We start from the raw sequence: 14,849 nt of genomic DNA, 5'->3' as shown, positions 1-14,849 counted from the left end.
TCATGCTTACTTTTTGTTGCGTATGTTGTGAATTCTTATCGACAAATATGAAGGATGAAATTTACATAGAATAATGTTAAAATACTCTTTTTAACCAAAAAAAAAAAAAAAAACTATCATGCAGAAATTTCTTACAGTTGTTTCTATTGTAAAATTTTAGATAAAAACAAATGGAAAAAGCTTTACATGCACCAACTAATAGGCCAAATAAATTAAGATTTAGTTAATTGAATTTAGTGAATATGACTCATTTATTTCAGTTACAAAATATATATATTTGAATTTGAAAAAAAAAAATTATTTTCAACATATAAGACAGATCGGCAAACAAGGGAAGCAACACGAGCAGCTTTATTAAGTTTTTGAAGAAATTATAAGTATACTAGATATATTTATGTAATTTAATATATGAATTAAAATATAGTTAATATATGATAAGCATCCTATAATACATGCATTGACTCCATAACTTGCATATATATTAGTTAAATATAGATGTAAATTAATTAGCGAATGATGTAAATTAAAAATAGAAAATAACATAAAGTAAGAGTAGTTATTAGGAGCCAATGTGACTTTAGGTGAGTAACATGGACGTGCCATAAGTAAAAGAAATATTTTTAAGAGTCCGCCTGCAAGGACTGAAGTTTTTATTTTCAGGATCAACAAAAGGACAAGGAAATTCTTGTACAACTCAGATGAACTTAAGTTCCTCAGAGGAAAACTTTTATTTTTGTTCCTCCTCAGGGTATAATATATAGAGCCCTTTTTTTTTTTTTTAATCACATTTTGGGAGTACACAAAATATTAGTACGAGAGGCCAAAATTTGATACCAAGACATACACCCAGTCCAGATAAAAAGAAGTTGGAATCTTAAGTAAGACTTATGCAAGTAGCATATGATTGAAGCAAAGTTAGGGCTTGCTCTGTTATTGCTCGATTCCGTGCTTGCCTCACCCAATCACCAACTACATCTTCTGCTTGGCTACCTTTTACACCATCTTCAAGAGCAGCTGCTGCTTCAACAAGGTTTCCATCAGCCAAGTAACTTTCGACGCAGTTGATAACATATTCAATTCCCTCGTCAACCTCCCTAACCTAAAGAGAGGCCAGAAATATATGTAAAGTAGATTCTAAGATGCGACACGATTTATAAGTTAAGGTATATCTTATTTGAACATACCTTTAGCCAAGTTGCAATATGAGCTAAAGAATGTGCCAAGATGCCACCCCCACCCCGTGGAATTAAGCTGAAGTGCCTTAGTGCCCCTTTCAAGGTATTAAACTGAAACAAGCGCAGATATTAAAATACACTCTCATGAAAAATTGTTTAGAGGTGTTGAGGATTCTGCGTGTAAAAAGAGGGAAAATGCTTGAAATAGCAAACTCTTTTGCACTTAGAAGCCCTGCAGCACCTCCTTTTAAGTACCCAACTATGCAGCTATTTTGTGCAAGAGTTTATAAAGTGCAGAGATAACTCATATTTCTTTTTGCCACTATCAAGCAATTAATGGAGCCCATTAAGTTTAAGTGGAAGATGCAAGTAACAACGTTTGCATAGAGCAGCAAAGAGCAACTAAGACGGCATAACAAAGCAGGCACTAAGTTTATAAAATCATCTTTTGGAGCCAGATGGCTCTAATAGGATAAATGGTCCTGTGTGAGCTTATGAATAGGTCAGTCCCCCTTGATCACAAAAAAAAAGAACACAAATAAACTCATTTATGAGTTATTTATCCTTGAGTTGGTCTTTTTTTTGGTAACCAAAAAGGACAGCAATATCAGCAAAACAGGGTTTAATTAAAATAACAGTTGAATCTAGCCATCAAGAAGAGAAAATGAGTGGAATGCATAACCTCAATTACAGTTGAGGGATCACTATGAAAGAGGAGAACGCTGAGGTTTCTCAGTAGCAAGTTGCACATGATAAAATTCTCTTCTTTTTGAGAGAGAATGTTATTGACAAGCCACTAAATGGGAGCCATTAAAAAACAAAACGAGAATTACAACTTAGACAGAGTCAACTCCCCAAGGTCCTCGGCAAAATAAATAGGATGACAAAATATTCACCCGTAATAGCTCTCTGTATCTCTTTCCAAATAGCCCACAAGGTAGCTAGAGGGATAAGAGAAATACCCTTTTTCTTCTTCTTATCTACCCAGAACCCTACCAAGCCCAAACCTTATCAGCAACTGTGCTACTCATTATCCAAGTCAAACCCAGGAGATCAAATGTTATGAGCCAAAATTGAAAAGTGAAAGGACATCACAACAAAAGATGGTTTTGACATTTGGCCACCCTTTTATAAAGGTAGCTCCAATTGCCAATACCTTGCTCCTTTTTCCCAAAATATCAACAATGAGGTTTCTTCCCACACATAGCCTCACTAGTAAAAAGAATTCATGAGGTTGCGTTAACATCCCCAAGGTGACAATAAATTCCTCAAAATCATGCTCTCTTCCAGAGATTGGAGGTGATTCTGGGTGTTGAGAATCTATCTGAATAAAAGGGATTTGACAGGCATCAATGAGCAAGAGAATATATTCAGCAGTTGGTGTGTGTGTCTCAGTGGAGGGGGGGGGGGGGGGAGAGGGGAGGAAGGAAATACACATTTCTGATTTTTGGATCCTATAGCAGGAATGTAACTAGTAGCCAACCTAGCTTGTTTCATTGTGGCATATGGTGGTAAAAAGTAAGTCTATCTTGCACATAACAGTTGGATAATAAAGCTGGGTAACACCACTCACAAAAGACCTTCGAAATCTATTCTACAGGTACATGATTCTTTTCTTTCCGTCCTTTATGTTGGTCGAGGATTAGGGACAGATCCTGCTTCCTCTTTTAGGAAGATTGTTGGATGTGGTAAGCACCCCTTGCCACATGAATTTCCCAGCTCCAAAAACTCTCAACAAGAGATAATGCCCCAATCACATCCTTCTTGATCACCATGATAGTATATCCCAAAACCTCTTTATTTGTAGAAATCCCAATTGCTGTGAAATATTAGACTTAATGTCTTTGAATACATAGTTGGTCACCATAATGATAAGCCACCTACAATTGGAACAAGACTAATAGGGTAGAAAAGGAGGCATCTTCTAAAGGAGACTCACTCTTGTAAAGGGAACTTTGTCTTACCTTGTTATCTAGTGTACCGCGCTATTTCATTTGCCTGCCAATACAATGGGGGGAATGGAGTCAATTACTGTTAACTTTTTGGGTGAATACTGGCGAGCTTAAGAGATTTCATGTTGCCTCTTGGCATTAGGATCCTACCTTTGAAGGACTGAGTACTCAAGTTCAAATCTTTTTCAATTTTCAACTATGAGCTATTGGGAAAGTGTGGCAATCCCAAGTGCTTAAATATTATCTATGTATATGATTTGCATTGTTTAAGTATTTATTTTTTACTATTATGATTATTACATGTTTTGATATACTTATAAAGTTTCTACATCTAATAGGTTACTTATCTTATTTAATAGTTAGGGGACTGTTTTACAATATTTAAGTTTATCTCACCTTATAGTTAGATATTACTTTCTTGAGTGTCCAAGAGCTGCTTAGCATTTTACCTCTTTTCATGAACTGCCGAACAACTCCTGAATGAGGGAAGAAAGATAAAGATACGTATCTGGAAGGGGCTGGAGAAAGAACTAGAGATTTCGGAGAGTTTTCTCTATATTTTTACTGTTCTGATGCTAATTTGATGTTAACAAGACTGAAGTCACTTTAGTTTCTCTAATTTAGTGTAAGTAACCTACTATAGGATGATTTGCATTGAGGTTTGTTTGTTTTTCTCTTACACTAAATTGGCTATCATTCGTTTCTAAGTATTTGGTAATATACGTATCTGGAAGGGGCTGGAGAAAGAACTAGAGATTTCGGAGAGTTTTCTCTATATTTTTACTGTTCTGCTGCTAATTTGATGTTAACAAGACTGAAGTTACTTTAGTTGCTCTAATTTAGTGTAAGTAACCTACTATAGGATGATTTGCATTGAGGTTTGTTTGTTTTTCTCTTACACTAAATTGGCTATCATTCATTTCTAAGTATTTGGTAATATTCACATCCCCATAGAGAAATATTTTCAAAGTATGAATCTTTAGAAAAAATGTGTTATATGTGATATATTATCACGTTTATTGATATTTTGTTGTTAAATTATACTTTGTTACTAATTGAGATATGTATCTCACTATTTTCATATCATTTCAGATCAGTAAGTGCTAGGACTTGGAGAAAAGTCTTGGAGGCAAAGTTCTGAGCAACTGATAGAGTTGCCTATCCAAGAAAATTTAAAGATATCTTCAAGTTGGTTTGCTGTGTTTTTCTCTTTGGAGACCATTGTATAAATTAAGCCTTCTATGTATTACTTTTGTAAAGAAAGGGATGTATTTATACCATACTGTGATTGTAACCTAGTTTACGAATACTTATTGTAAACGTTGCTTCCATTTATATATAAATACACTTTGTCAATGCTTTGGTTTTGCCTTTTCTCATATCCTTGTCATATTCTGAGTGAAATTTTTATACTTTGTTTCTTTAGTTGAACTCCCAAGTCAGAATCTAAATTTGAGATGTGATAGAAAGTGACTAATAAGATTCACATGCAAGGGGTCTGTTAAGAGCCAAATTAAGATTGTGATAGAAAGTGATTATGAAGATTCACAAACTATGGAGATTCTTCAGTTGCTAGAGGGTGTTAAGAGCCAAATTAAGATTGTTTACTGACAATTGGATTACTAGGAGTCTGGGATTTGACAAGCTTCCAATGGTTCAAAGGTTTGGGGGATAGAGCAAGAGCAGAAGTGAGGAATTTGTAAGGAACATCTAGTTTAAAGTGAGGTCAATATGTCTCATGAGATTTTGAAAAGATTTTTATTGTTGGACCTCCTCTTATTGCCCATTTCCATTCTTATTGTGTATAGCTAGGAAGTAAAGAAGTTTTGGTAAAGTAATTGAATTTTAATCTTCGAGAGAACAACTTGGGATATTGGCTTGCTCCATTATTTGAATGATTGGGGAATTGAATAACATGACTATCCCTTTCAAATGTCTTCTAGGAAAATGTTCTACCCTCCACAAACGACGCCTTGTTTTGATGCATCACAAGGATGGGAAGTTCTCTATAAATTCCTATCCAACCACCTAAAGAAAGAATGTTAGACAACCCCATTAAAGATAGAATGTTAGTTCCTCGAAGACAGTCTCTTAATCAACAATAACATTTACTTATTATTAACTTAATAGAGGAGAGAACTCTCCATACAGACTAGGTTGTTAGTTCCTGTATGGATGGATTTCTCCTCCTTTCTAGCACTAACAGCAAGTGGCGAGGAGGTCATGGTGCTTTCACCAGCTAAAAAATTTTTGGTTACTGACAGCAAATCGTTTGACGTGGGATTTGCAGGGTAGAGGGAAGACATAAGGGTGAGTGAAAATGGAAAATATTTTAAGTCGACCATCACCTTTCGGGTGAAGAAATCGAGTGGCTTCAGGGTGTCTTGCAGAAATTCTATTGGACGAAAGAGTGGGGGTAGAATATGATTGGCAAAGACCATAAGCTTTGGGTGGCCATGGAAGGCAACATAAGAGGGAAGTTCCTTGTAATGACAGGGGAAAAGAGCAAGCACATCTTTATCCTACAGGGACCACAAGTTGGTGGATGATGGAGGATGATGGTGACGTTGTATGAGACAGTCGGGAGGAAGTTTAGGGCACTTGAGCAACAAGAAGCAAGAAAATTGTGCTCAAAAAGGGCGAAGCAATGCCTATCGGTGAGACGCACAATCACCCTTGCACGGAGAAAGGTAGAGCTGAAAATGACTCTGTAGGTCTAGGGAGTGAGGAAGTATGTTGAAATGGTCAAAGAGGGAATGAGAGAGGAGAGTCGGTGGGGAAGAAAAGACCCAACTTCAAGTTGGGTTGGATGAAATTCAAAGTTCACCAAACCACAGGAAGCATGCATCATTTTAGTAATCTAAAGGCCCCGAGTGTGCCTCAATCCAACGAGCCCAGCAACTAGGCTCAACCTGAAAAGAAGAGGAAGCTGAGTCAGGATGAGAAAGGAAAATGAGACAAAATGAGAAAAGTTGGGTTGAGGTGAGAATGGAAGCCCATGGTCCGTGAGAAACAAAAACGGCTTAGGCTCATAATCGGGGAGGGCAGGGTGTACGACACCATCACAATGCGTAGGAGGCTAAGGCGAATTTCGAGATGTCCAACAAGGAAGGAAAAAACAGAGACCAGAGAGAAAGAAGCCCAATGGGAGAGTAGGAGAGAGGGGAAGAAACAAGACCGGTGGAAGAAAATAGGGTTGACATGTGGCCACATGAGTGCCCAGAGAAAGACAATGAAATAGCTATTGTTGTTGGCCGGGGTTCCTGTGATTACCCCTGAGACAAGATGGTGAGTCTAAAGACGAAGAGTGATAGAGATACAAGAAAATATGCAGGTTGTTGAGGGTGTGAATGGAAAAACAGGGGGAGGGTCAGGTGAAGATGATAATACCAAATGGCTAACTCAAAACATCCAAACAATCAGTAAAACACTAGAGGTGAGTTTTAAAAGGCTCGAAGAGCAAGCAATGGATTTATTTAAGGAGATTCAAAGAAAGAGGAGAGAAAAAGTGAATGGGAGTCGATTAAAGCCCTTGGTTAAGAAAAAATAGGGGCCGTCGATAAGTCTAGAGAATTGAAGAGACTACATTCCACAATTAATTATGATAAGGAGAGAAGAAGGGAGTGCAGGCAACTAAAATTTGACTATGTTAGAATGATCTCTTGAAACCTTAGGGAAAACAAAGATCAAAAGAATAGGGGATGTATAACGGTGGAAATTTGAGGTAATCTGTTTTCATGAAACTAAAGTAAGTTCCATCTCAGTCAGTATGACTTGCGCATTTGGAAGATTAGGAAGATTGGTTGGAGGGAAGTACCAGTTAAGGAGCAGCAGGTAAGATTGTAACATTATGGAATGAGCATGCTCTTTGTTGCTTGAGATCTTGGTGGAGGATTGTTCTATCTCGTGCTTATTTAAGGATAGAACAAATGAATTGCGGTGGATGTTCTCTGGAATGTATAGCAGAGGTGAGGGAAGGGAGAGGAGCAAGTTGTGGGAGGACTTAGAGGAATGCAAAAGAAAATGGATTTTCCATGGGTTGTGGGGAGTGATTCCAATATGGTTTTTTGCAAATAGGAAAGATTAGGAGAATATTTCTCTATAATCTGCGTCCATATGTTCCAAAAGATTTTGAATAAATTAAAATTACTGTATTCGCCCCTTGTTGGAGGTAAATGGACTTGGCATAACCGGAGGCTGAACTCGACCTGTTTCAGATTAATAGATTCTGTGTGCCAGTGACCTACTAGTTTAAGTATTCGGGGCTGTGTCAGAAACTCTTGTAGTGCATTATCTCTGATCACTTCCCTATTTGTTTGGATTTTGATGAGATAACACAGGCCTTATCCGTTCAAACTTTTGAGGATAAATGGTTAAAAAAATGGGATTTCAGGATAAAATTAGATAATAGTGGAATAGAATAACGGTGGAAGGGAATGCAAGTTATAGAGTGGCTAGGAAACTGGGGGCTGGTAATGCTGAAATTATGAAGTGGTGCAAAGAGAAATGAGGGGGAGAATTAATACTTACTCAATCATAAATCCAGGACTTCAAAGGCATTCACAGAATGGCGGAAGGAATATCTACTGCTGACCCAGTTTGCAGAGAGTCTATCCATGTTGAAATGGTAAATAGAATTACAAATGGAAGAAATCTCTTAGAGACAAAAGTCACGAACCAAATGGATCAAGGAAGGAGATAGAAATACAAAATTCTTCCACTGCGTGGAAGAGCTGGAGATCAATGGAGGTGTCGAGGGAGGAAGATTTTCTTCAATAGGCTTTACTCAGAGGAATTTCGATGATCGTCTAAATTGAATGGCTTGAACTTTATGTCACTAGATGAACACAATCATTATGCTCATTGAGTAAAATTTTTCTGAGGAGGAGATTCTTGAAAGCCTTATGCATGCAGGAATACTAGAACTCCGGAGACCGATGGTTTCAACATTGGATTCCTCCAGAAGTTTTGGCATGTGTAAATGGTGACATTGTTGAGCTCTTTAATGAATTTCACGAAACAGGGTACTTCTTTAAAGGCTTAAACTCTATATTTTTGGTATTTATCCCAAAGCTTGAAGAGGTGACAAGGACCAAGGACTTGAGATCCATTAGTCTACTGGGATGTATCTATAAACTCATTGCTAAGTTTTGGCAAGAGAATGAATAAAATGATGGGGAGGATGATGAGAGAGTATCGACATGCTTTTTGGGGGATAGATAGATCTTGGATGTGACCCTAATTACAAATGAGATTATAGACGAATTGAAACAAAAAAATTTTCGAGGGGTTTTTTGCAAACTCAACATGGAGAAAACCTACAATCATGTGAATATGGGCTTCCTTGATTATATGATTGAGAGAATGAGTTTTGAGGATAAATGGAGGAAGTGGGTTAGATGCTGCATCTCTACAACCTCCTTTGCTATTATGGTTAATAGGGGATCATCATCTTTTTTGAAAGCTAACAAAGATCTTAAACAAGGAGATCTCTTGTCCCCTCTACTTTTTATCATTGTTATGGAGGCACTTAAACAGAATGATCTCAAGGGCCAGAGAGCTTGAAATGTTTAAGTAATTGAAGATGGAAAATTGGGAGCATGTGGAGGCGGCAATTCACTTAGTTTTTGCTGATGACTCATTGCTTTTTGTGAACCAAGTGGAAGGGCTATACTCAATAGTAGGTATACTTTGTTGAGCTTCCAAGCAGTATCAGGTCTCAATATTAATCTTACCAAATATAAGTTGGTGAGACAAGGAGATTAGAAGGATGCTAGTAGCTTGTCTAGTATTCTTGAGTGCAAACACATTAACTTGTCAATGTATTTAAGACTACTACTGGAGGCCAAATACAAGGAGGCCTCGAATTGGGATCTGGCGGTGGCACGCTTTAAACAAGGGTTGGCCTGGTGGAAGAGACATGCTGCCTTTGTGTGAACTGAGTGGAAGGGCAATGCGCAATATTAGATGTATTTTGTTAAGTTCTCAAACAGTATCAAGTCTTAATATTAATGTCACCACGTCTGAGTTGGTGAGACAATAAGATGAGAAAGATGCTAGTAGCTTGTTTAATATTCTTGGGTGTAAAAATGTTAACTTGCCAATCAAGTATTTAAGACAACTACTAGGGGCCAAATACAAAGAGATCTCGACTTGGAATCTTACGACGACATGCTTTAAACAATGGTTGGCCTAGTGGAAGAGAAACCTCCTATCTTGGGAAGGGAGGGATGATGGAGAAAAACTCTCACTAACAGTACTATTACATGTCTTTGATGACAATCCTTGTGAGTATGGCCAAGAGACTCGAGTCCATACAGTGCAGATTCTTATGGGGAGATTCCGAGAAGAAGAGGAAGTATAACCTTGTGGCTTGAAATAAGGTCAAGAAATCTATTCATCTAGGTGCACTAGGATTGAGATCATTAGTGGAGGTCAACAAGGCTCTTCAGGGAAATGGCTTGGAGATTCATGAATGAAAATAGCAGTCTCTAGTGGAGGGTAATGGAAACAAAGTTTGGCTTAATGGACAGAGATTAGTTCACTAAGGTTGTCTCTAGACCTCATCCTAACAGTTTGTGGAAGAAAATCTGCATGGGTAAAAAGGAAGTTTCACAACTGCATTAGATGGTGGATTGGCATTAGGGGCAAGATCAGGCTACTACATGACAGCTGGAATAAAGGTAGTACTCTTAGAGCTCAATTTCCTTAGATCTACGCTATTACGTGATACGAGGATGCTTCGATCCGGGATGTCTATATTCGCACTATGATGAATGGGAGTGATCTGTGGAGGTCACAAGGAATCTTGATGAATGGGAAGTTAGAGAGTAATAGACCTTAGCCCTTGCCCTTGCTAGGGTAGACTTGATGGGACTAGAGATCGACCTCTTTAGAGCCTACAACGCTAGAGCAATCATTTTTTGTCAGATCTTTTTACAACTACTTGACGAAAAGAGAGGTTATGGATAGAGATCCTTCCAAGTAAATTTGGAAGGTCAATGCATCACGAGAATTGCTTTTATTGCTTTGGAGGCAACTGGAGGATGCATTTTAACATCGAACAAGGTGACCAGGTGGGGCTGGATTCTAGTGAATGGCGGTTATCTGTATAAAAAGAATGTGGAATCATGTAACAATGTCCTATTATGGTCCCCCTTTATAGACTTTGGACTCTTGCTTATGGCCTATTGGGTACCAACTAGGTTATGGCTTAACTCGGTGAGGTAGAAAATAGGGGCATAGAAAAGAATCAGTAATGTGAAGAAACATGTTAACCTTATTTGTCTGACTACTTTTTAGGTGGTATGGAAGGAAAGGACTATGAGGACTTTGCGAGCATAAAATGAGTTTGATAGGGTTAAAGATAGCTAGTTCTAAACTTTAGATTTTTTTATTAAGGGTCATCCTCTCTACCCTTTGGAGGATTTTGAGGTCCTTATTAACATTTTAATTTTGATAAAAAAATATTTTCGTATATGGATTTGCACCCTCTTAGTGTCTGTAAATGAATATACTACACTTTTATTTTTTTTTCCAAAAAAAGTCCTATTTGACCACCTATCTTCAAGGAATATTATTCTTGAGAATTTTCTATGGGAAAAAATCTGAATGAGTCTCTTCCACGAATACCCTTGTGTATGAGGGAGGCAACATGGAATAGGATTCTTATGATTAACAACATAGGAAGAGAAGTAGGGTGCTAAATGGATGCTTTCTATGTTTGCAAGATGCCAAACCACTTGAGAAGCCTAGAAACCACCTGCTATCACTTGATGCTTTTTTTCAACTAAGCTGCAGAACACTACTCTTGAAGTTCCTTAATCTTAGAATGGTGATTGAACCTTTTACTATTATAGAAGCTATGGGCTTACCAAGCCCTTCATGCTTACTAGAAGAAAATTATTGAGCTTATTCCTCTGGCTACTATGAGGATTATTTGGAGGGGAAAGGACATGCTTTTGGAGGTGATTGTTCTCCTTTGGGTAGGAAACACCATTGGTCTTAGAGCTTTATTCTTCCAGTAATCCCTTTTCTCAGAAGACTTTAGAAGATTGTTGATATTTTGACTAACTTATAATAATCCATTCTTTTGTACATGGGTGGTGTCTCCTTGATGCCATGCGAAACTCATTTTTAGTCTTGAAAGATAAAAATAAATGATAATAACAATACTCACCTTTTGGCTTAATTGCAGTAGAGTATCAGTGCCATAGTTTCGTGTTTCTTCCGGAAGTGATGATAAGACCACATCTAGAATTGAGTCCTTTTGGACACCTTCAAGATAAGTCTGCAGTGCATCTATTTCTTTTTGGATTGGTAATCCTTTTGAGAGTGCATCCTCCAATGCAAGTGCTCCCTGCAAGATACATGAACTCGATCAAACATCAATGTTGAGGGCCAGAAAAGATCAATAAAGAAATATATAAGAGAAGATATAATCTCATGCTCTAATTATGAAAATAAGATATGGGATGTAAGAGTGGCACCATAAAAAGAGAGAAATTTTACCGAAGAAAGCTTGTGAATAAAATGACTCTTACGTGCCTCTTCAGATCGTGCATAGAATGCCATACACAATGCATTTATCTGCAAAAGATTAATTTAGGTCATTCACATTTCACACAACAATAAGCTGAGGAAGCAAAAAGGAATCATTGTGAACAAAGGATTAGAAATGAAAGTGCACTTTTCTTTTTAACAAAGTAGAAAGTTTGGGATTCTTTCATCTTTTCTCTTCATGGCAGATGGCTAGGAATCCATAAAAGTGATAGCACATAAAACAATCAAATTCTGGTCAAGTTTAAAACCTACCACTTTGATACCATTGTAAAAGAACAAAATCAAATAATTTTCTTGTTATTATGTCAAAGAAATAACAGGTATCCACAGAATCTAACTACGAACAAGAAAAGGAGGAAACTTTAGAATCTAACTAAATGGGTCGTTGACTTTAATAAAACCTACCTATTTTGATATTTTAACAGATTTGTAAAGTTTTTGTATACGGATTGCATCTGTTAGGTGTTGGTCATTACTACCCCTAGTCTTTTGAAAAAAGAAGCTATGTACAATATTAACCATACAGGAAAAGACTAAGGAAAATAGCTTATTATTAATAGGCTATGCAGGAAATGTTCTTGTTCTCCAACAATGTCTACTGATACTACTGCTAATGTGACTAGGAAACTAGCAAGAACTATAAAAAAACTCCTAATCACAAATATAATATAAATCCTAATCAAACAGAGGTTGAAAAAAGAAGACTTGAAAAGTACTATAAATAAACTTAAGACTCCTACACTAGTTCTGAAAAAATCTAGCAACACTTATGCCAATGCGAAATTAACCATAAACTCTAATTTAAAGTTAGATACCACTATGTTCTTGAATCATTCTGTCAAGCCTTTCTAAACCTTCAACAATTGAGATAATGTTGTGAAGTAGATTTTTAACATGAATGCATTCAGAACTATTTTGGTTCTCTTATCATAAATGATTAAAAAAGTTCAGGAAGTAATCACAAATTAGTGCCTTAATTTAATATTTTGGTAACCACATTAAGAAAATTGTAGAAAAGGCAATTCTAGTTCAAAAAAGAACCTACCACCAAATTTATATACATTTTCCTTTAAGAAAAAATCATATATACATGCATAGAGTTATCAAGACTGCTGGATGAAGCTGCTACAACATAGTCTCTTATTACATTTCCACATGCCATTTTTTTTTTCTTTCCATAATGCAGAAGAAATAACACTATGCTAAAATTAATACTCAATTCTCTTGACAAGGTTAAAAAAAAGGGACTTCTCTCACAAACCTGATATATGATTCAAATCTGGATGAAAGAGGAAAAGGGAGAGGAGAAAGCAGAGAGAGAGAAAAAGAGAAAAAAAGCCGAAAATCGGCTAGATTTGAGAGAAAATATATTTTGATTTCAATAACTTTTTGATGATTACATTAGTAGAAGAGACATCTATTTACAGGCTATAAATGATAAGGCGAAGAGCAGTAAAGTCAGGCAGTTTTCACCCAGCAATTGTGGTGGCAGCCACAGGGAAGGGATCTGAGGTGATTGTCCTCAGTTGATTTGGTCAACCCAAAATCGTAACCCTAATATGTACACGCAAAATGACTAATTTACCTTTGTGTATGAATTTCCCTTTTCACCCTACATATTAATTACCAATTTCCTAACTTACCCTGGTACCTTACAATACCCACTTCTTGAGCGTCAACCTTGTTCCAAGGTCAGATCCAGCATTCTATTATCTAATGCCAAAGATCTGGTGACCCTCAAATATATGCGGTTGTTAAGATAGCTTTTTCTTTTTATTTTTATTTTGTTCTTTGTTTTTCTTTTTGTTTCTTTTGTTTATTTTCCCAAAAAATAAAAAATAAACCTTCGCTTGTTCTCTTTGTCACTTTCATCATCCTCCTCATTTCACTCCCTTTCTCCCTGTAACAATTACTTTGTTTTTTTTTTGTTATTATCGTTATTATTATGATGATTATTATTATTATTAAATTACTTGGTTTCCTTGCTCCTCCATCTCTCTTGAAACCTTTCATCTTCATCTTGATTGTTTAAAGCGAAGGCATGACCAACGCCTCCGCTGCTACTTGCAAGATATTGAGTAAGATCACTTGCAATCGACATAGTGAGTGGAGCAGAAATAGCGTGAAGGTCTCACATGCCGTCCCTTGACGCCCCACACCAAGGTCGTCGCCGTTGTTAGTCGCTCCGTCTCTCACCGACATGGTGAGCTCTTTTTCCTTTCGTCTCTTATTCTTTTGCTTCTTCTATTTATATCTCTTCTTCTTCCGCTTCTTCTTCTTCTTCTTCTTCTTCTTCTTCTTCTTCAAGAATGGGTCTTAACCGGTTTGGTTCAGTGAATTAGTCCGGTTCGAATCAGACAACTTTAGAGTTTTATCAGTCGGTTCAATCATTAAACCGGTTTTAGGATTTTTCTCCTTTAAAAGTCAATTCATCTATTCTTTTTTCATTCTCTTCGCGCTGCAAAGGGGAAAAGGAAGTGATTCCGAGGAGAGCTCCACCATGAATCATGTCCACCAAGAGGTCTAGTTGTTGCTGCATCTTATAATTCTCCCTCCGAATTTTTGCCCATATCTAGTCGGACACCACCATCTCCCATTTGGATCTGGTGCATGGTTCTAATACCATCTTATCCATGAACCTGATACATGGTTCGAATATGGAAGAAAGAGAAAGAAAGAGAAAAAGAGAGAAAAAGGAAAGAAAAAATAGGCTAGATTTAAGAGAAAATGTATTTTGATTTCAATAATCTTTCAACAATTATATTCGTAGAAGAAACATCTATTTATGGGCTATAAATGATGAGGAGAGCCTGAACGGAAACAACTCAGTTGTTGCCGCAGCAACGATAGGGAAAGGATTTAAGGTGTTGTTCCTTAGTTGATTCGGTCAACCCAAAACCCTAACCCTAATCCATACATGTTAAATGACTAATTTATTCCTGCGTATTTCTTTTTTTTCCCTACATATTAATTGTCGATATAGATAAATTTAGAAAGTTAGAATTTACTTCTAAAATATGAAAGTTTAAAATAAATATCAGATTTCATGAGATTTGAATAAATTTCAGAAAGTTTGAAATAAATCTCAGATTTTGTGGGATTTGAATAAATCTTAGATTTTATGGGATTTATTGTTAGTCTGATTTTGTGCTTTTTCTCT

The 14,849-nt window shown here is 36.8% G+C and overlaps 1 protein-coding gene across 3 annotated transcripts in view; it reads right to left on the bottom strand.

Moving 5' to 3' along the window:
• Nucleotides 1-617: 617 nt before the first annotated feature.
• The window catches only part of LOC110812014 (MICOS complex subunit), a 65,302-nt gene continuing 51,070 nt past the window's right edge, over nt 618-14,849 (bottom strand). For all 3 annotated transcript variants that reach the window (XM_088208191.1, XM_088208189.1, XM_088208190.1), the window contains 4 exons: nt 11,639-11,716; nt 11,307-11,486; nt 1,185-1,286; nt 618-1,099 (listed from right to left, as the gene is read on the bottom strand). In XM_088208191.1, coding sequence (XP_088064317.1) covers nt 875-1,099; nt 1,185-1,286; nt 11,307-11,486; nt 11,639-11,716 — 585 coding nt within the window. In that variant the 3' untranslated portion in view covers nt 618-874. The remainder of the gene's footprint in view (nt 1,100-1,184; nt 1,287-11,306; nt 11,487-11,638; nt 11,717-14,849) is intronic.

The sequence above is a fragment of the Carica papaya genome, chromosome 7 (genome assembly GCF_054855325.1).
Source record: "Carica papaya isolate Zhongbai chromosome 7, ASM5485532v1, whole genome shotgun sequence".
NCBI lineage: Eukaryota > Viridiplantae > Streptophyta > Magnoliopsida > Brassicales > Caricaceae > Carica > Carica papaya.
This window is presented reverse-complemented; position numbering and strand designations above follow the sequence as displayed.